At 45.4% G+C, this 22,837-nt stretch overlaps 1 protein-coding gene across 1 annotated transcript in view; it reads right to left on the reverse strand.

Annotated features, from left to right (window-relative positions):
- Dnah8 (dynein axonemal heavy chain 8) overlaps window positions 1-22,837 on the reverse strand; it is a 211,723-nt gene that overhangs the window by 3,403 nt on the left and 185,483 nt on the right. Inside the window, exons 87-89 of the mRNA XM_042683923.1 lie at window positions 15,602-15,758; window positions 12,137-12,289; window positions 11,851-12,040 (exon numbers count right to left, since the gene is read on the reverse strand). Of these exons, the coding sequence (XP_042539857.1) occupies window positions 11,851-12,040; window positions 12,137-12,289; window positions 15,602-15,758 (500 nt within the window). The remainder of the gene's footprint in view (window positions 1-11,850; window positions 12,041-12,136; window positions 12,290-15,601; window positions 15,759-22,837) is intronic.

Raw genomic sequence — 22,837 nt, forward strand, 5'->3', positions numbered from 1 at the left:
CTAAATCTTTCCCATCAGTTGACAGCTGAACAGCACCCTCGCGGCTGCCTCAGCCTGAGCCTCAGTTCCACAGTCCCCTGGGATCTCAATCTCTCAGATCCGATGGGGGTCACAGCCCAATGCAACTCATAGTCTGTCAGAGAACACATATCAAACGTGTGACGGGAATAGCAAAGTATTCTGAGAAACAGTATTCCAATTAGACTCAAATCAAACCATTATCAGGCTTCTATTTGCTATAATGGAACAATTTCATTTCGTCTAAGGAAATAAGACATAATGCTATAATAGGAAACCTGACTTTCAATTTGATCAAACAAAGCAATCACACCGGAAAGGAAAACTACATATTTTAATGTGCATAATACAGTTATTTTAGGATAATACGTGGGTCCGTATCTTATGGCCTTTCTTTAAACTTAATATTTGCAAATCAGGCCATTCAATTCAATAAGAGAAGTCTTTGTTGGAGAGGGGCATGTGATGTTAGGAAAGAAAATATCGGTTTCAAAATGACTTCAAAACCTTCAGTGTTTTATGTGACTTACCTATTGTATTTGGGCTATCTACCTGTTAGATGTTGAAAATCATGAATCTCTCCAGGAAATGAAGTTCTGGAATGTGTATGCCCTGCCACTCTTAGTGAAGTGCAAGAGCCAGCCCAGTACATTCCGACACCAAAAGGTAAGCGCGATGGTGGTGTTTCATTGGGTTTGAATGGGAGTCAGAGGAAGGCATGGGGCAAGGTGCAGTCACAGGCACCAAGTAAAGCTTGGGGCTGAAGGAGAGAAGAGCTCCTAGCCTGGTTTCACCAAGAGGATCCACTTCTCCCCATGACGACAGCCGGCACTTGCAGGGGAAGCTCCCAGGGCCATTCTTTCATTCGCTGGTCAGCTCCCTCTGCAGTGGCCACTGTGTACCAAGCACCATGCTGGGTGGAGTGACTGACCAAAAAGCTGAAGAGGAGGCCATCTGTGGAACCTGCATTCACGGCGCTCGGTCTAGAGGGCGCGTGGAGGGAGACAGATAGGATCCTGACAGGTTATGAAGGAAGGTCTGAAGAGGCCTCAGGAAGACAACTTCAGGAAAGCTTCATTGAGAAGCTTGGATGTCAGTGTTGATAGGGGCGCAGGAGTCTGCTGGATGGGGTAATGCCTCTTAGAAAACCAGCCTGTGGCAGGGCAGGGCGGTGAGGCTACTGGGGACTCAAGGGTGCCGGCTACAGTCAGAACCAAGGCAGAGGGCAGCACGCACAGCTCAGAGGCTGTGGCTGGGTGGTGGAGATGTGGACCAGGCTGCGTTGTCGAAAGCTTATTCCTCAAAGTAACCTCTTCCTCAGGATTTGGAGTGGAAAACAAGGCCTTAGCACATATCCAGGAGAAAAGTTCATCAGTCATCCAGCAGAGAAAAGAATGATTTTACAGAAGCAGGAAACACAAGTCTGCCTCGTGCGGGATGCTGAGCACGGCGTGAGCTCTGCGGAGCCGCGAGGTGAGCGAGGCAGCATGTGATTTCGCTGACTTCCATGTAAAATACGAAGGCTCCCATATTTTAATAATACAGCACTTTGTATGTTCACCCACCAGCGGTATGATAGATAGATCCACAATAATAAAATTCAATTTTTCAGTTCCTCCGTGAAAAAGTCATTTTCATCATTCAACATTATGTGTTCATCCATGTGATGTAGAAGACCCTGTATATCTTGAGTAGAGCACGTGGAATTAAATTGAACCTATTTTACAATAGTTTAAAACCCACCACTGATGTATGAGTCCGTGAGGTCATAATGCGCAAGACACCCAGCCCGGTCTTAACCACCTATCTGCACAAGTTGAGTCATTCAATTTTTTTTTTCTTGTCAAGATTTTTTAACATCCAACTAAACTGCAAAATTGACCTCACTCTATATTGCTCTCTGGGCAGTGCCAGAGGTGCCAGATGACGAATGAGCTGGGTTCTCTCTAATCTAGCAGCCTGCTGCGTGGGGTTTCAGCCATGGCCAGGGCTCCAGGGAGCATTTCCCATCTTCTCCAGTCAGTTTCCTGATGCTTACGGGCATTTTTTTTTTTTTTTAGTATGCCAACAGACAGAATCTGGAGTGCATGTCGGCTTCAACGATTAAGAGAGGAAAATGTGAAATAAATGTACGTGAGCGGAAGGGAGAGAGCTGTCCGATAGATCATTCCACCTCCCACAACCTGGAGAAAATAACATGCTGTTTTTCAAGTCTTAATGGTTCAAGTCTCGAGTTTCTGAAAAAGAATGTGATCTTGGGGCATTTGGTGGCTAGTGAACCTGCTGAAGGGTTCAGGGTTGAATTAAAACAATGAGTGGGGGCTGGGAAGGTGGCTCAGTGGTAGAGCGCTTGCCTAGCATGCTTGAGGCCCTGGGTTCGATTCCTCAGCACCACATAAGCAGGAGAAAAAAAAGCCGTAAGTGGCGCTGTGGCTCAAGTGGTAGAGCACTAGCCTTGAGCTGAAGAGCTGAGGGACAGCGCCCAGGCCCAGAGTTCAGGCCCCACGACTGGACCAAAAAAAACAAAAAACAAAAAACAAAAGAAACAAAAAAACAATGAGTGGCCATCTTTCTTGGGGATGGAGGTCAACTCTAATCAAGAGCTGTCCTTTCTAAAGACTACATCACTTTTGAGGACTATTGTTACAGTTTTCTTTGTAAGAGCCTGAAGATTAAGTAACTTATTTTTTTGGTGTACATTTAGTTTTTAATCATTTTGACAGATGGAAAAGCAATTTATATGTTCATAATTCGAAGGGAAAGAAAAAAAAACCCAAAAGTTGGTGAAAGTCTGCAACAATAATAACCTATTCTTCATGGAAGTTAATCACCCACATGAAATGGGTGATGTATTTAAAATGCTTTGAGTATTTAAACATCTAAGTTGCATGTGGTCTAAATGAGATCCTTAAAAAGGAAAACTTTGCCTCCAAATTCATAAAATAAAATGAGTTCAGGGGCTGGGAAGGCGGCTCAGTGGTAGAGCGCTTGCCTTGCATGCCTGAGGCCCTGGGTTCGATTCTTCAGCACCACATAAGCAAAAAGAAAAAAGCTAGAAGTGGCGTTGTGGCTCAAGTGTTAGAGAGCTAGCCTTGAGCTGAAGAGCTGAGAGACAGCGCCCAGGCCCAGAGTTCAGGCCCCACGACTGGACCCCCAAACCACCCCCAAAAACACCAAAATGAATTCTTAAAACATTGGTTCAGCTTATTCAAGTATCACTTTTGAGCTAGGATTATGCTGGTAATCACACATCTCAGTAACTTAATTACTGCTGCCTGATGTGTGCGATCAGTTGGCTTAAAGAAAGTGGTGGTGTGCTTTAAGTGCTATTTCCTACAAGGTCCTAGACAAGGCAGAAGAAACAGCTACTCAGAAAGGTTGCTCGTCTCAACTTTAAAAGGAGCCGGCTGGCATTCTGTGGTGACAGTGCTGTACCAGTCAAAGGCAACTTGCTTTTTTTTTTCTCTAATAAATGACCTGGTCCTTGTGTAATGGGCCCTAGGTTGTGCAGTATTTCCTGTCTAAACAGTTACCGAGCCTCCCAGAAGCATCTTTGAAGATGAGGAGAAATGATGTTCCTGCCATCAGTTTATGACAGGCAGTTTTTTCCCCACATGAGAAGCAAATGTAGCTCATTGGTGAGTTAAATAAAGGTCGGAAATCACCGAGTAAAGATGGAGTTGTCAACGCAGTTGAACGAATAAAAGCAAGGGACTGGGCATCTTTTGTGACTCCTTGCTGGATGCTGGAAGGCAGACATGGGAGACTGGCGAGACTGAACAAGGCAGGGGAAGCTGCGGATTCCTAGACCAGAATGAGAATCCCTGGGAGGACGGAGACACCGAAGGCATCTTCACAGGGTAAGGAACATGGAGGTCCCTGGTGAGAGATGCCGGTTCTAACTATAACATAGGCCTGCTAGCCTCAAACCCAGCGCGGGCACCTGTGGACAGGGGTGGGGGGGGTGAGGGGGAGAAGGGGGGTGGGTTCCTGTGAAGAAAGATGCTCTGGGGCTCCCCTTGTCGCGGAAGGCGACAGCGGGGCACCACCTTGAAAGAAGGTGCGACACATTACGAATGTATTAAAGGCACCCCTGGGCAAGCCTCCGGCGGAAGGCACGCCTAGGAACAGCTGCTCAGTACAAAACTCAAGCTAGGTCGCCGATAGTCACAGACCTGGGAGAAGACAGGCTTGGGCAAAAGCACAGAAGGAGCTGGGAAAAAGGTCGGGCCCTGCTGCTCGCGTGGTGCTCATGTCCTGAGATTTAAATCCCCCCCTGGACTTGTCTTCTCCTTGTGCTGCTTTATGCCTCTCTCCATTGACCTCCAATCCTACATTTCCCCTTCATCTGAAACCTCTCCCGTCTTCCCTCTGCCTCACCACACGTTTCTCTCTACCTTCTTGCCCTTGCTGAATCCCGGCTCAGCCCTGAAGACTTTTCCCTTCCCAGATGGTCCTCGTTCCCTTAGGAGGATCTCTACGGTCTGGCATCCACCACGTCTGTCCCCAACTTGCGGGTCTTTCAGAGCCTCATCCAGCAGCCTGGCCCCTCCCATCTTTGACGTCACCATTTTAAAACTCATCAACTCCACCCCTTTTCTTCGCTTCCTTTCCTGGTTAGGGTAAAGCCATCTTTCTCGTCACCTGCCAGACAAAACCAAACGTGGATGAATCTTAATACCTCCCTTTGTGTACCAACAGCGGCTGCCAAAGGATGCCAGGAAACCCACACAGCCCCCAGGAAGCTCGGGGGATTCTCAAAGGCACTCCGCACCTCCTCTCCACACTCCTCATTAGCCTTTATCCTTGAGGGTCCACTGTGCTCCTGGAAATCTCCAACATCTTCTTGCTCTCAAGGCAACCTTGCCACTTTCTTCAAACAGAAAATGAGAGCAGCAGGTGGGAGCTCCAACTTCCTGCCACCAAGCCTACTCTTCCTATCCATTCTGAGCATGCATGGCCATCCCTTCCCTCTTCCTTCCTCCTGAAATGGGCGAGGGGTCCTGGAGTCCCTCCACCCACAAGTTCTGTGGCATGCATCCCCCCCTCCTGCTTCTTTCACCCCCTAGCTGGTATCTTGACTCCTTCACCTCACACCTGCCTAATGGTTCTCTTCTGACCCTTGCAGGTCCATCTGACGCAACATACTTGCCACCCTCCCTTCCTCCTCCTCTGGCCTATGCTCTCCTGGCTTCCCTTTCCCAACCTGTCTGGGGGTGGGGGGTGGGCAGGGGGCATTCACTAGATTCCTCATGGTCTTGAGGGTGGGACCCAGGGAAACAAAGCCAAATTCCAATGGTGGTGGTCTGGGAGAAAGATGACCCAATTATGGCTCTGATGTGGGTAGTCATAGGAAGATGGAATGCATTGACAGTTGGAAAAAAGAATCAGAATCATACACTGGGATTCTGGATAAGTCGGCCATAGGTAGAGACTATGGATGAACCTTGGAGGATGGCTGAGGTCATCAGCAAGAGGACTGAGGCCAAGGGCAGACCTGGCCTAAGAAAAGCCCCCAAAGTGGGCTAAAGCAGCAGCCTCCTGGAAGGCAGCAGAGGGCCAAGAAAGGGCATGAATGGAAGTCAAAGGTTCAAAGAGTTTCCACAACCAGCATCCAACTGTAATCAAGGGAATGGACTTGGTGGGAAGACCTGGGCATGGCGGGCCTTGGGGAGGGCAGTGGGCATGGCCAGCCCACATGTGAGGAAAGTACCCAAGTGCAAGGCTAGAGTCAGTGGAGCTCTGGTTGCGACTGTTCAGTGCCTCAAACTCCTTGCGGAGAAGGTGCTGCTGGCTCAGGGGCATTTCGGACATAGCCAGTCTCATGGGACAGGGCAGTTAGTGCTGTGATTCAAATTCCATTCGCTCAGATTCTCTCAGATATGACGGGCCGCTTTGTTTGGGGAGTGTTAAGATTTGCCTTCCAATTCGGATGTTCCCTTAAGCCTCGGCATACATTTCTACCTCAACCAACAGCAGCTGTTAGAGCTACTGCCATACAAGCAATCAGAACTGCAGCTGGCCAATGCCATGTTCCCTGAAAACAAATACACTGGCCAGAGTGTCAATGCTTTTTATAGAAACACAAGGGAACAGGACAAAAGTGACCCATCTCCTTGCTACTGTGAGATCCCCTTAAAGGGAAAAAACAATCTCAATTTATATGAAAGAATACTAAGTCAGTATTGATATTTGCTACAATACACTAACATGGCCTGTCAAGGTACTAAAGGGAAAAAAAACCCCATGCAGTTTGGCATCTAAGTGGCATTAAGCTCCAGCCTGAGTGAAACATTTGGAAAATAATAACACTGCGTGGTTTGATCTGGAACAGAGGTGTGAGCCTCCACTCTTCCACACCATTAGCACCTGTGAGTCATGACTGGCATCATGTGGCAAAACATGGCTGTCGATTAAAAGATTTCACAGAGCAGTCGAGGTGCTGGTGTTCAAAGCCATTAAGCACATTCCCATATACAGCACACACACACACACACACACACACACACACACACACACACACACACACACTCACTCTTAAACACACACACACATACTCATAAACACACACACATACAATCGAAATCATGATACCCTAAAAAAGGTGTACCCGTGGGAAAAAAGACCAAAACAAATCCTCTGAGAACCTAAAGGGCAAGATATTGAACAGGATGTGATACAGGCACCCACCATTTCTTGGAAAAAACCAGCTAAGGACTAAGGCTCTCCTGGCCCCCAGGGAGGCAAGATCTACTCCCCCAAAATGCTATGTCACTGAACAAACATCACAGGGTCACAGATGCAGAGCGCTTGACCATTTTAATAATGAAGACTAATTGCCGCACAGCTGCTACAGAAGTCATTCGGGGAAGGGCCTGGAAGCATCAGATGATGTCTGAGGCTGATTTGCTGAGCCACTTCAAATGTGACAGAATATCAGGTCAGTCAGAAGGTAAAGGAGCAAGGTGGTGAAAGCACCAGCTTGGATGCCAATGGAGGACAAATGAAACATGGTACCCGTCTTACCATCATGGTACCATGGGCCTTAAAATCACTTAACTCTGAGAAGTGACCAGGAGCATGATGGGAAATACACAGCAGGGGTGTTCTATGGCATTCTAAGATAGCTAAAAGCAAGTCATGTATGAATGAAGCATTTTCACGTGGGTTACAGTCTTTCTTTCCAGTCTAGGTACCACTCTGTGTGTGTGTGTGTGTGTGTGTGTGTGTGTGTGTGTGTGTGTGTGAGAGAGAGAGAGAGAGAGAGAGAGAGAGAGAGAGAGAGAGAGAGAGAGAGAGAGAGAGAGAGAACCTGGTGCTTTTCCTTTAAAGTGTGGGGTTAATTTTAAAGTTATTCACTTCAGTGTTTTGAACTAAAGAAATCTTGTGGGAGGAGCCTCATCAAGAATTCTACTGTTGATGTCAAAATGGAAGCCAGAAAGTGTGGGTGTTATCTGCCTGCAAACATGCGTGCAGTTACCGTAATCTGTTTTCTAGATCTGGCCAAGTGATGTGGAACAGAAAGCATTTTGTCCCTCAAGTCAAGAGGAGGGAAAGGAAGATCTGACCTCAGTTTAGAGCAAGTAGCAGAGAGATAAGGGTGTGTGTGCCAGAATGAGGAAAGTGCTCGCTTGAATAAGTCCTGGTTTTGAAAGTGACGACAAGAGGAAGAGCTGAACTGTAACTTGAAAAGTGAAGTTAAAATAAAGAGAAAAGATGAATGCTATTAACAGAAGATGGCAAGTAAGACGTTAATTGAAATATGCACCTGCATTTGCATTTTTAAAAATATTTCTGACATTATCCAAAAAGAAATGTATTCTTTGCCTGACTTAGGTAACTGTAACCCCTCTGTCCATCACCTTTATAATAACAACAAAAATAAATTAATTAAAAAAACAACTGAAAAAACTAAAATGATGCTCAAATTAATTTGCTAATTTTATTTTATTTAATTTTTCACAACAGCCGGCAATGGTGGCTTATGCCTGTAAGTCCTAGCTATTCAGGAGGCTGAGATCTGAGAATTGTGGTTCAAAGCCAAGCCAGGCTGGAAAATCCATGAGATTCTTATCTTCAATTAATCACTCCTGCTCCCCACAAAAAGCTGAAAGTAGATCTGTGGCTCAAATGGTAGAGTCTTAGCTCTCAAGAAGGAAGAAAAGAAGAAAAAAGAGGAGAAGGAGGAGGAGAAGGAGGAGGAAGAGAAGGAGGAGAAGAAGGAGAAGAAGAAGGAGAAGGAGGAGGAGGAGAAGGAGGAGGAGAAGGAGGAGGAGGAGGAGAAGGAGGAGGAGGAGGAGAAGAGGGGCTGGGAAGGTGGCTCAATGGTAGAGTGCTTGCCTCACATGCATGAGGCCCTGGGTTGGATTCCTCAGCACCACATAAGGAGAAAAAAGCCAGAAGTGGCACTGTGGCTCAAGTGGTAGAGCACTAGCATTGAGCTGAAGAGGTGAGGGACAGTGCTCAGGCCCAGAGTTCAGCTCCCACACTGACAAAAAAAAAAAAAAAAGGAGGAAGAAGGAAGAGGAGGAGGAGAAGAAAGCAGCAGCAGCAGCAGCAGTAGAAGCAGCTCAGGGACAGTGCCCAGACTCTGAATTCAAGCCCCAGTACCAGCATGCATTAAAAAACCTTCGTAACAAATATAAACTAGAAAATTAGCTCAAAACTCACATCTGTTATCTTAGCTACTCAAGAAGCTGAGATCTGAAGATCATGATTTGAAGCCAGTCTATGAGACTCATCTTCAGTTGACTACCAAAACCCCAGTAGAGAAGTCATGGAGCAAGCGGTAGGGTGCCTGCTGTGAGCAAGAGAGCCAGGCCAGAGGCAAGGACAAATTAGTTCATAAGAATTGAAGATTAGTTCCAAGTGTTAAAGGTTAATTTGCTATTTTAAGTAAAAAAGGAAAAGAGCATATTGAAAGAGTTTGTGGGTCATGAATGATGTATTTAGTATGTTTGGAAAGCCAAGAGGAACCAAACTTTGGTTGCTGAATACTAAAAAAAAAAAAATGTTAAAACCACCTTACTGTTCTTTTTTTTTTTTTTTTTTTGTCAGTTGTGGGGCCTGAACTCTGGGCCTGGGCGCTGTCCCTCAGCTCTTCAGCTCAAGGCGAGCGCTCTACCACTTGAGCTACAGCGCCACGTCCGGTTTTCTGGTGGTTTATTGGAGATAGGAGTCTCACGGTCTCTCCTGCCGTCTCTCCTGCCCGGGCTGGCTTTGAACCGCGATTCTCAGATCTCAGCCTCCTGAGTAGCTAGGATTACAGGCGTGAGCCACCAGCACCCGGCCCCACCTTACTGTTCTTAAGATGCCTCTGCTCCGCTCCAGGTGTGGAGCCCCGCCCCACCCCCATGCATGAACTGACAAGTCCAGGGCTCCTTCTTTGCATCCCTGCCCACTCTTCCCTGGCCTCCAGACCTTACTCGGCCTTTAACCTAAGCAAGCTGTTGTCCCCACCTGCTCTCTCAGGATCCCCACTGAATCACGCCAGCAGACCTGTCCCTTCCTCTGCACCTTACGCCGGGCCCCGGCTTCTGTGGACCCTGGCGCTGAGTCTCCACGTTCCTGCCCACCCTCTACCGTCTCCTGGGGCTGTGTTCTGATCTCGGATGATTCCTGCTGTCTTCCAGCTTCAGTCACCATCCATGCTCGCTTCCTGAGCCGTGGCCTTGTCTTTGCTCAGACCTGCAGCCTGCAACGCCCTTTGCTGCATCCTTGCCATCCCCAAGCTTACTCACTGCTTCTTAGGTCAAGCTCTTTGTCCAGGGCTGCCTGGGCAGGCTTGGTCTCTCTCTCTCTCTCTTGCCCTCTGGACCCCTGTAGCACTCATTCTCCCAAGGCTGAATGGCTTACCCACATCCCACTAATGCTCTTGGTGGGTCTGACTTACAACCAGATTATGATCTCCTTTAGGGCAGGATCAGGGTCTTAAATATCTCTCTCTTGATAGCACCTAGCAGAGGGGCTGGCGAATGGAAGTTACATGTTATTTCTTCAAGTGCCCCAGCCATGAATTACCTAGTGACAACTTACTCAAATGGATGGCTGGCGAAGAGGAAAACACATCCACATACAGACAGATACATGAAATCTAAGAACAACAACAACAACAACGACTCCCCCTCTCCCCCCTCCCCCCCCCCCCCCCCCACACACACACAGTCAATGGAAATTCTGGGAGCAAAACAGACCAGTAGGATCTGGCAGCTGTCCTCCCTACAAATCTAAAAGCCGCAGACACGGTAAATTACTATGGGTAATTTGGTTGCTTGTAGAAATCACCATGGTGAGTGCTACAGATTTAGAAAATTTTAAGGCAGTAGAAAATGCATGAGGCAAATGAATGTACGTCCACAGAGAACAGCTAAATGCATACGTTTTAAAGTATAATCATTACTGAAGTATTATTGATATGAGATAAATGCACAGATCTTAAACAGAAGCTCAGTGGATTTTCATCAAGGGAATACAGGCATGAAACCAGTGTCCAGGTCAGAGAAGTTGGTGTATGCTTTGTCTAAGCACTGCCTGCCAGACTCCCAGGACAACCACAAACCTGATTTCTCTCTCTCTCTCTCTTTCTCGCTTCCTTCCTTCCTTCCTTCTTTCTTTCTTTCTCTCTCTCTCTCTTTGTCTGTCTCAGTTCTCTCTCCCTTCTTTTTCTCTATCTTTCCCTCTTTCTTCCTTTTTCTTTCTTTCTCCCTTTCTCCTTCTCTCCATCCCTCCTAATCCCTTCCACCTTGTCTTCTTCCCCCTCTCCCCCTCCCTCTCTACCCTCTCTCTCCTCTCCTCCCTCCCTGTCTCTCCCCACCTCCCCCAGTCCTAGGGCTTAAACTCTGGGCACAGTCCCTGAGCTTCTTTTGCACTCTACCATTTGAGCTACACCTCCACTTCCAGCATTTTTGGTGGTTCACTGGAGATGAGAGTCTCACAGATGTTCCTGCCTGGGCTGTCTTCACTGCGATCCTCAGATCTCAGCCCCTGAGTAGCTATGATGACAGGTGTGAACCACTGGCACTCGGCAACCCTGATTTTTTTTAACTAATTACTTTTCTGGGGTTTAAACTCGTGTTGGCTAAGAAGGCACTCTGCCACTTGAGTCATGCCTCCAGCACGTGATTCTTACTTTTTAACACTGCAGATCCACTGCATCAGCGCCTGCCCTTTGAATAAATGATTACACAGGACACAGTTTTCTGCTTGGCTGCCTGTCTTCAACATTATTTGATGAGATCTACCAATGCTGTCTTGAGTAGCAATAATTCATCTTAAATCAATAAGCGAGTGTTTCTTCACTTGCATTACAAACGGAGCCATCAGCTGCCGAGCCATAAGCATCCAAATCTCTTCCTTCCAGCGGAGAGTCACTCCAAGTATAACTGCCTATCTTATGGCATACAGCTGGCAATTCCTCAGCACACATTTTTAGAGCAAATGTGGGAGGAGGCAGGGTTACAGAGCACCCCAGGGGAGGGGGAGGCCCGCAAACTCCGCATACTTTTTGTCTCATGATGGATGGTTTGAAAAGTCAGTCTGATCTCCCAATCTCTACAATTTTCAGTGCATCTTTTAGCTTTTTTTTAAGCTAATGTTGGAGAGAATTTGTTTTCACTCTTGTATGTGTTTTGACAGACTGATGGTTTGCTGAGGCACACGAACATGAAGACACAGAGGAAGAATCTCGGACTGCACGCGCTACACCAATGGAGAAGAATAACCTGTGTTTTCCAGCTTTAGAAAGGGTGTGTCCAGCACTTCCACCACCATATTGCTTTACGCACTACACGTTCCATCTCGAAAGTCTGCCTAACCCTGCGGGCACCTACCTACCTTGGGGATTAAAGAAACCAGTCATCCAGAACACATTAGGCCTCCCATCGAAGATCCAGGTAGAAAACTGAGCGTTCCTTTCCAAAAGTTCGGTAAACCAGAAGCCCAGGGTGGAGGAATCCCAGGACACCCTCTTCCAGAGCTGAGGGATTCGAGCGTCATACATGTTGTCCAGGGCATCTCTCAGGTTCTGGAGAAGGGAAAGTTCCAAACAGGTGAATTCAGAAAGAGCAACAAAAAGAAGGGAGGAAGGGGAGAGAAGACGGCTGACAGAGGAACGGCTCACCTCGCTCATGATGATGGTACCTTCAATGGCCAACTTGAGGTCACTCAGGCTGCTGCGAAGTATTGAGATGACCCTTTGCATCCTGTCAATTTCTTGTCTGAGAAATATGTTCATTGAATTAAGATGCCCCATCTTTACCAAGCGAGCTTTCACCTAAAAGAAAGAGTTACCACATGCCTAAAAGAGACGGCTAAAGTCATCTGTCATTCCCACCCCGTGACCTCTCCAATCCTAATACTTTTTCTTCTTCTCACTAGATCTCTAGCTGACCAAACAGACTCTAAAATAGCTCTTGCAGAACTGAATTTGCCATTAAATCACCCATTTTTTCTGAGCTTAAAAAACCACTGTTCAACTGAAATGATTTTTATTTCCTACTGATTGTACTACGTTGATAATTGGAAATGTACTTTAAAAAGCTGAAAGAAAATTGTACCTATTTCCCCTTTCAAATGATTAAGTACTAAGTGTCAGTTAGATATTCTTTCACAATCTAACCTTTATGAGAGCACTGTGGGGTTTCTTATCATTATGCATGCAGAGTTATTAGAATGTCACAAAAAAGTTAACATCGACAAAATCTTTACTGAGCGACCGCCAGTGAATAGCGTTAACTGTAGTTTCCTAAGATGGTGACGGCTATGGCTACGGTGGCTACAAGAGTGTCTCGCCTGAGCTAATCAATGAAAAGATCTGACTCTGTAAGAGAGCTACTGAGCACTTGTCATTTCTTCCTTTGGGTATGTATCATTCACTGACGACTTTAAAGAGATCAATACAAAAGCCTCTGGTTGGTGGGAACAATAAACAAAAATAATGATTGAAAACTAAACCTATACACATTCACATTTTAATGTGGTGATATATGCCAAGAAAAGACTGACTGAAAATACTGGCAGGAGCTCATGAAGAGGCCTTGAACTTCCTGCTGGCCATGGCCCAAGACATGCTGGATTAGGAGGCTGAGGATGGACACAGGCAATGGGAGAGAATTTAATGTGGTTGTGTCAGTCCAATCACTAGCAAGCCAGCGATTGTAGGATTCCGTGCTGGAGAAGTCCACGCCCCCTTCCTGAGGCATGGGATGTGAGAGCTTCCCGGTCTCACAGACCTTCCTTCCCACTTTACAGACCAGGCCTCTGCATGGGGCAGAAGGGGGCTTAGCAGCAGACACCTTCCCTACTTGTTTGTTTCCTGGCGCTCCAGGTGTAATCCTGAGTCTTATCGTGCTAAGCGCGTGTTCCAACATTCTCAGCCCCTCACAGGGCAGCTTTCAAAATCTTTGTTTCTACAGGAAGCCATTTATTTCAAAATCTTAACCAAATGCCTTGGTGTCATCCATGTAGCAGAAACCCAAAACAGCTTTAAGACGGCTTGTATTGTTGGAGAACTGGTTAAGAGTGAAGTTTCTGGAGCCAGATCATGTTTGCTCAAATTCTTGCTCTACCCCTTAGCTTGGTTCTGCTGGTGTTCTCTTGAGGAGTAAGAACATGTGTATAAGGCACTTAGGGATTAGTTCATAAAGGAATATTAAAAAGGGGGCTGGGAAGGTAGCTCAGTGGTAGAGCGCTTGCCTTGCATGCTCGAGGCCCTGGGTTCGATTCCTCAGCACCACATAAGCAAAAAGAAAAAAAGCCGGAAGTGGCGCTGTGGCTCAAGTGGTAGAGCACTAGCCTTGATCTGAAGAGCTAAGGGCCAGCGCCCAAGCCCTGAGTTCAGGCCCCACAACCGGACCCCCCCCCCCCAAAAAAAAAAAGAGAGAATAACTTTTTTTTTGTTTTGAAGTTTTGAAAAATGGCTAAGCTAAATGAACATGAGAGTTTAGTAATGTAGTTGATGGAACTTTGCTAGACAGGCCATCTGCCAGGCATTCTAGGGCAGGTAAGTTACTGTTCTCCATGGTAAACAGCTTCTGTTCAGATGTATGGGTAAATGATCAGAGTGGAGTTTCACTGAACCAGCCAAATGCAACATGTCAACTCTAGGAGAAAACCAACAACTCTAGGAAGAAAAATGGCAGCAGGAGAGCCAGATGATAAGCCTCAAAAGAAGCACAGGCTCCAAACAATAACCAGCGGCAGGCAGGAGGCCTGGAGTCCAGGCAGCCTCAGGGCTCCTGGTTGCCAGGTGCCCCAGAATGGTGAAGCCATTAAAGCCGCTGACCTGTCCATCAAGATGTTAAATCTGACCCAGGCCAGTCTAGGATTCAGGCAAAGCTATGTCCAGCAATGGTAAAAACAGGAAAGAGGAGGCTCAGGCTGGACAGAAAACACAACCCTTCCCACTTGCATGAAGGAGGCTGAGTTGAAGAGTTCCTGAATTTTAAGAGCAGTCTGACATTCTACCATAAGTAAATATGAGTCTAGAGAGTGGATTGCTTTTGTAATACCAGAAACATATTAGTTGACTCTTTCATTGCCTCAGGAGTTTGTAGTGGGGTTCATCAAAGGCTATGTGATTTAGAATACAACTTCCCAAGTAGTTGGGACTACGTGTGCTCTACCACACCCACTGATCATTTGTTGAGATGATCTCATCTTCTAACTTTTGCCAATGCATGCCTCTCTATCTCTGACTTATGAGTACCTGAGATTATAGACCTGGCTAATCCACACTCATCTTCATAAAATTTTTGCCTCTGAAAATAGTTATCTTAAAAAACAAAGTGTCATTTATGTTAACATGTAAATTGGTTTATTACCATTCTTTTAAAATAGTTTAATATTTTAAAATATCAATAAACATGTATAGTACTTTAAATATTAAAATATTATATTTGTCAAATAGAAAATCTTTTTGAATGATAGATTACTTTGTAAAGGTGTTTTGAGGTTAACACACACACACACACACACACACACAGAAATTGAGCCAGCCACTGGTGGCTCATGCCTATAATCCTAGCTACTCAGGAAGCTGAACTCTGAGGATTGTGGTTTGAAGGCTGCCCATGCAGAAGGTCCATGAGACTTTTAATTTCTAATTAACTACCAAAAAGCCTGAAATGGAGGTGTGGCTCAAATGGTAGAGCCCTATAGCCTTTAGTGGAAAAGTTTAGGGACAGTGTCTAGGCCCTGAGTTCAAGCCCTAGGAGAGCGCGCACACACACACACACACACACACACACACACACACACACACACACACACACACACACACACACACACACACAAATGGAGAATACTGGGTGTTGCGGTACATGCCTGTGGTCCCAACTACCCAAGTATCAGAGGTTGGAAGTTCCTGGTTCAAGGCATGAAAGACAATGGGGAAAGGGGTCAGAATGAATGGCAGTCATAATTCAGAGGATGCTTGAGGGAGGGTAAGGAAGAGAAGAACAAAGGGTAAAATGCATGCTGAAAATGAAGGGGGAATGGCAGAGAGCAGGAGTGACTGACCCATACCACCCAGGCCTGTGCTCAGCTGGGTGGAGCCCGGACACCAGTGGGCAGGGGCGTGGCTCACCTCGTGGGGAATGTAATCCGGGGGCAGCTTGCTCAACATGTCTTCAGACAGCCTGTACACGATGGCCTCGCGGGTCTCCCCCACTCCTCCTCCGCTCTCTTTGGGCTGAATGTTGGTGATTGTTTCAAGAACGTCGGAAGCGGTGTTGCTCTGATACCTGGCAGTAAGGAACGAAGCCTTAGTGAGATATGGTGATATTACTGAAATTGTACATCTGCATCCTGCTAATGGAGCAGTTACACCTCTGCCCAGTCACCTTAAGGAAAGGGTGAGACGCCCATCTGAACAAGATGATGCGACTGCTTTCATGAACAACCTTTCTAAAGATAACGGAAAACACTGGTAAGATTCGAAGAGATGAGTACAATTACCTTACAATAAAAGACACTAAATAAAATAAATCCTCCAAGTCAACAAAACGCAGAGTGAAAACTGGAATCCAGAGGTGTTAAGTCAGACTGTACTCTGGGGATCTGACCCTGATGTTCTAAATCTAAATCTAAATCTGAGACCCACTGGGGCTGTGCCCTCAGGAAATGGGTGATGTAGAAAGAGTCTGCCTGTGATACTTCATTCTATCTAGCTATGAGAATGAAATAGAAAACTATACACATGAATAGCATACTTAAAAAAGAACAAACCAGAACATCTGGAAAAAAAAAAGATAGGTTCTAAAACTTAGAACCTATATTAGTGTTTTATCGCTGCTATAACAAACTACTACTAAGTCTGCAGCTTAAAACACCACAAATTTACTATCTTATAGTTTGGTGAGTCAAGTATGACACAGATCTCACTGGGCTAAAATCAAGGTGTTGGCAGGGCTAGATTTCTTGTAAGTGGTTGGGAAAGATTTATTTCCTTGCTCGGTATATTACTGGCAGAACTCATTTATTTTTGGTTTTGGACTGAGATCCCCAATTCCTTGTTAGCTATCAGCTGAGGGTCCTCCAGAGTTTCTAGAAGCATTCCTGGTAACCTTCTCCTATCCCTTCCAAGGCAGAAAGGACAGATTAAGTGCCTTTAATCATTTGAATCTCCTCCTTCTGCCACTTCAACTCTCTGTTTCCCTCTTTAAGAGCTCTTGTGATTAGATTGGGCCTGCTAGGATAACCCAGAACAACATCCCTATTTTAATGTCCCTTTGTCTCAGCCCTACATGTCTTTTGTCATATAAGGTTGACACCTGTCTCCAGCTTCTGGAGAATATAATACTGATATTATTGAAGGGTCCATTATTCTGCCTGCCATAACAGCTAGTACATAATGGATTCAATAGCATATTAGATACAGATGAAGAGAGAACTTTAGAAGTGGAAAGCAGCCAGGCACCAGTGGCTCATGACTATGATCCTAGCTACTTAAGATGCTGAGATCTGAGGATCACAGTTCAAAGCCAGTTCAAAGTCTGTGAGACTCTTATCTCTAATAAACTGCCAGAAAACTGGAAGTGGTGCTGTGGCTCAAGTGGTAGAGCACTAGCCTTGAGCTGAAGAGCTGAGGGACAGTATCCAGGCCCAGAGTTCAAGCCCCATGACCAAAAAAGAAAGAAAGAAAGAAAAAGAAATGGAAAATAGATCTGATGATATTAAGTAGACTCTGCACAGGAAAAAATAAGTAGAAAATGATGAGAGAAAAGCTAAGAGACATGTAGGCCACAGGGATAAACTCTAATGGACAGCTCAGTAAAGTTTTGGAGAGATAGAAGACTGACAATAAAACAGAGAAAATAAATGAAATAATGACTCCGAGTAAGATGAACCTTACATAGAATGCACAAACAAATAAGAATTGCATGCAGATGCAACACAGTAAGACTGAGGAATACCAAACAGAGTACTTAAAAAGCAGCCAGAGATTCATAAACCAGACTATTTAGGAAAAAATAACATACTGACACAGTTTCTTAACAGCAGCAACAAAATCTACAATGATGGAAAAGAGTATTCTATCTAGTATCCATTGTAGGTAAACTGGTACAGTCAACTTTGGAAAATAGTTGGGCAGGTTCTTGACATGTTAAGAATACATCAACTGGGCTGGGAAGGTGGCTCAGTGGTAGAGTGCTTGCCTCGCATACATGGGGCCCTGGGTTCGATTCCTCAGCACCTCATAAGCAGAAAAAGCCGGAAGTGGGCACTGTGGCTCAAGTGGTAGAGCACTAGCCTTGAGCTAAAGAGCTCAGGGACAGCGTCCAGGCCCAAGGTTCAAGCTCCACAACCAACAACAACAACAAAAAAAATCAACCATGTGACCCAATAATTTCCTCCCTAGTCATTTAATGCCTATCTACTTGTGAATGAATGTCTATCTACAAAATGTGGGGTGGCCATCCACAGGGACACTACTGGATAATAAAAGACAGTGAAATACAATATTGACTGGCCCATGCTACAATATATCTGAACTTCAAAAACATGCTTAATGCAAGGCTCCAGACACAAAAGACTGTATTATATATATATATATATATGTATATATATACATATTTATATATTATACTATACTTGCAAGTAATGTTCAGGAAAGACAGGAAACAGATTATTAGTTGCCCGATGCTGGGCTGAGGATGGGTTGCAGTGGAGATTAACTCCAGATAAGACATTATTTGAGGATGATGGAAATGTTCAGAAATTAGACTGCAGTGGTTGTTACATGGCCCACAAACATTAAAAATCATCTTCATGTCCACTTGACAGGAAGGGATTTAGAGAAGCACATTATGCCTCATTAAAACTATTTTCCAGGGTTGGGGATGTTGCTCAGTGGTAGAGCACTTGCTCACAAGCTCAAAGCCCTGGGTTCCTTCCCCAGCATTGCAAAAATTAAAACTAAAACAAGTAGTTTTCAAGTAAGGAGGGCAAAAATAAGACACATCAGAAAAGAGCAAAAGACTGAAGCACCACCAACAAGCCTTCACTGGAGGAAATCCAAAGAATATACATGAGAAAGGAGAAAAATGATTCTAATGAAAGTGTGAGGTATAGAAAAGAACTGATGTGTAAATCTAAATAAGCATTATAGTGTAAAAACGATTGCGGATCTAACTGTGGGACTGGGAGGTGGGAAAAAAAACCAAACAAGATAGAATTAAAGCATGGGACTCTCAGCAGAGAGCTTTAGAACTAAGAGATTCTGAATGATGAATACATTCATTTTAGACTTAGTTCAGAATGGGTATTATGATTTCTATGGGTGCTGTAAACTAGAGAAAGGGGGAAATGGAATGGGAAAAACTTACTCACCAAAAGGAAGGAGGAGGAGAAAGAGAAGGAGAAGGAGAAAGAAGAACAAGAGGAGGAGGAAGTAGAGGAGGTGGAGGAAGAAGAGGGAGGAGGAGAAAGAAACATAATATAGAAACAGTATACAAAAGGCAATGTTTTATACTCTTTCTATTTAACCATGGGTTTACTCTTGTACATTTACTCAGTATTTGATAAAGTAGTTTTTAAAAGAAAGTGTGAGGTATGTTTTGGTGTGTGTGTGGGGGGGCATGCATGAGTGCGGTATGTCTCTGTGAACCTGGAGCATTTGTCGCTGACTTGCGGGGGGGGGGAGGAATGCATGAGTGCGGTATGTCTCTGTGAACCTGGAGCATTTGTCGCTGACTTGCGGGGGGGGGGGGGGGAATGCATGAGTACGGTATGTCTCTGTGAACCTGGAGCATTTGTCGCTGACTTGCGGGGGGGGGGGCATGCATGAGTGCGGTATGTCTCTGTGAACCTGGAGCATTTGTCGCTGACTTGCGGGGGGGGGGGGGGGAATGCATGAGTGCGGTATGTCTCTGTGAACCTGGAGCATTTGTCGCTGACTTGCGGGGGGGGGGGGGGGAAATGCATGAGTGCGGTATGTTTCTGTGAACCTGGAGCATTTGTCGCTGACTTGCCTCTGTTGGTTTGTTGACCTTGAGGCAGCTTCGCCAGTGGAAGGTTGCCTTTCTCTGCTTTTCAGAATGGAAGTGGTTTTAATATTCTATTATGAAAATGACACTTTTTTAAAACTGAGAACAACATAATACAGAAAAACATAAAGCAAAAAGGATGACTTAAAAAAAAATAACCTATCATACAGAAATCTCAGTCAGATTGGCTTTCTAGAATTTAATACCTGAACCCAGAATATGATACACAAAAATGAGACCATAACTGACTATTATACCCCGTGAGGTTATTCTGCAGCCTCCAAATGATGCCTCACCTCAGCAGTGAATACACAGTCCAGCACCTCTTCTGTCGACTCTACAGTTTCAGAGAGCCTTATCAAGACTTACCGTTATAAAGACTTACTGTTATAAAGTCTTGTACATATATCTTGTCTGAGGTGTGTTCCCCCCCCCACAGAAACACACCTCACCCGTGTGTGTGTGTGTGTGTGTGTGTGTGTGTGTGTGTGTGTTGCCAGCCTCCCTCCCTTCCCCCACCCCCTCAAAGACTCTCCTCTCACTTTTCTCATTAGTGTATGGGAAGAGAAACTCACACCCTTTTCTCTCATTATTCCTAGGTGTGAATTAAACAAGCTTTTGTGGAACTTGCTGCCCTGTCAGAATTCTAAGGAGCTACTCACTGATAAAAGTTATCCCGGCTCTTCGCACTTTTGTGGGAACAGAGGGAACCTAAGCAGCTGGCCTTTGCAACCCCTCAGGAATGAAGCACAGGAAGGGGGGACATACTCCCCAAAGCACTTCTGTCTGATGAGCAGGTCGAATAGTACGTGTGAACCCAGACATTGTATCCAGCCAACTGCCTCCCATCCAAGGGTCTCAGCCAGGTAAATGCATATGGCACCATGCTTTACATACTGGACTCCTCGTCAATAAAGTGATTAGGGCAGTCCTCACATCAGACTTAGTGAATGCTTATATCCCCATCCAGAGTTGGGTCACTGGCCAGGTGCTGTTGGCTCATGCCTGTAATCCTAGCAACTCAGGAAACTGAGATCTGAGGATCAAAGTTCAAAACCAGCCTGGGCAGGAAAGTCCATGAGCTTCTTATCTCCAATTAACCACCAAAAAAACCCAGAAGTGGAGCTGTGGCTCAAAGTCGTAGAGTGCTAGCCTTGAGTGAAAAACAGCTTAGGCACAACACCCAGGCCCTGAGTTCAAGCCCCACAACAAGAAGAACACAAAATACAGAGTCAGGTCATTGTTTCCATATTACCTTTACATATGTGAACTTCACAGTAAGGGCTCATCACATAGAAGTTGCTTTTAATGAATCAGAATTGAGTTTGCATTATATATGTCATGTATAATTTTTGTTTGTTTATGTGGTACTGAGGAATTGAACCCAAGACTTCATGCATATTAGACAAGCACTCTACCACTAAGCCACATTCCCAGTCCAGTAATGTATAATTTTTAAACTGTAAAATTACTTTATTTTGTGGGCAACTCCTACTCAAATATTGGGCTCTTAGAAGATTCAAGAAGACACTCATTTTAAAGATGGAAAGATGAGTACTTTGAACATTCACACCCTTGAAAATGTGAACAGAGAGCAAAGTATTTCAGTAAAATGGCACAAAAGATACTCACAGCCCATTCCTGAACTTTGGAGTTTTGTGCAATCTAGTGTTTTAAGAAATGTTTACTTGAGTGGGCTGGGGAGGTGGCTCAGTGGTAGAGCGCTTGCCTTGCATGCATGAGGTCCTGGGTTCGATTCCTCAGCACCACATAAGCAGAAAAAAAAAAGCCAGAAGTGGCACTGTGGCTCCAGTGGTAGAGCACTAGCCTTGAGCTGAAGAGCTGAGGGACAGCGCCCAGGCCCAGAGTTCAGGCCCCATGACCGGACCCCCCCCCCCCCAAAAAAAAAATGTTTACTTGATATATAATAATTGTGTATCACACAATCCTAGGTTTTAAACAAAGTGCATAGGTAGTAGTGGCAAAATGCAAGTAAACTCTAAAGGAGAAGTCTTACAACAATATCTGACAACAAAATGAAATCATTACAGGTGGTGGATTCACAGGCTGTCATTCACCTTTTTTTTTTTTTTTTTCTTTTTCCTGTCAGTTGTGGGGCCTGAACTCTGGGCCTGGCGCTGTCCCTCAGCTCTTCAGCTGAAGGCTAGCGCTCTACCACTTGAGCCACAGCACCACTTCCAGCTTTTTCTGCTTATGTGGTGCTGAGGAATCGAACCCAGGGCCTCATTCATGCAAGGCAAGCACTCGACCACTGAGCCACCTTCCCAGCCCTCATTTTTTTTTTTTTTTCCCAGAAACTTAAACTTGTGTGTGATTCATACTATCCCGTGGGCTCCATCTAGCTTTAGATTCTGTGGAGACAGAACATGCTGGCAAGTTGCTCCTAGGGACACTGGAGGTGTTGCTACCCACGGTGATGACTAACACAGAACCAGAAACACCAGGCCAGGCTGAGTAACACCCAGTCTCTGACTTCCCCACAAACTGCTCCTGCCACATTTCCCTGGGCTCCTCGAACCCTTTGAGTCTTACCCCATGAGAATCTGAAACTAGTCTCGTGATTTCTTATCCCTTCTTGAACTCTTTCTCATCCCATCTCTCTGAATGGCAGTCTTCTCCCAGTTGCCCAATTGGAATCCTCAGAGATGGGGCCTCTGAACCATCCCTCCCAGGCTCTCTTGCTTTTCTAAGTCCCATCCCCACATCCTTTCTTGTATTTAGCCTTACGACCTGCAGAACGGTCCCAGATTCCTTACTACAACATCCCAAATCTCCACAAACCACACTGCGTCTGTCCTTCACCTCTGTGTGAGCTCTGTCTTCCCCTATCCCGTCCGAGAAAGCTGTGCTTGGTTCCCAGCTACCCAATACACTGTTCCTTCTTCATGCCCTTTCCCCAGTCATCTTGACTATTTCTTCGTCTATGGTGTGGTCTTTTCCACCCACGTTTCTCTTCCTTGTACTCGGTCCCTGCTGCACCTCATTTCTAACCTGAGAACTATGCATCCTTTAAGGCATAACTTAAATGTGACATCCCACACTACCTTACTTTGATCCCAAAGTTGGAATGTATTGTTCCTTCATTGTATTGTCCATATACACCACAGCAATTTCTCAGGACCTGGTTTTCGAGTTTATCAGAATACATTACATAAGTATTTGCCATTCATTCATTTTTCCCCAGGAGAGGATGAGCTCCAAGGGCAGGGACAGCGTCTTACTCATCTTTGCATCTCCAAGGTAGCCAGACAGCAAGTTCTCAATAAATGTTTGTTTGTTGAATTAAAGCCAGTTGGCTGGAATTGTATTAAACT

Source organism: Dipodomys spectabilis, unplaced genomic scaffold, assembly GCF_019054845.1.
Source record: "Dipodomys spectabilis isolate Male_0828 unplaced genomic scaffold, ASM1905484v1 ptg000085l, whole genome shotgun sequence".
Taxonomy (NCBI): domain Eukaryota; kingdom Metazoa; phylum Chordata; class Mammalia; order Rodentia; family Heteromyidae; genus Dipodomys; species Dipodomys spectabilis.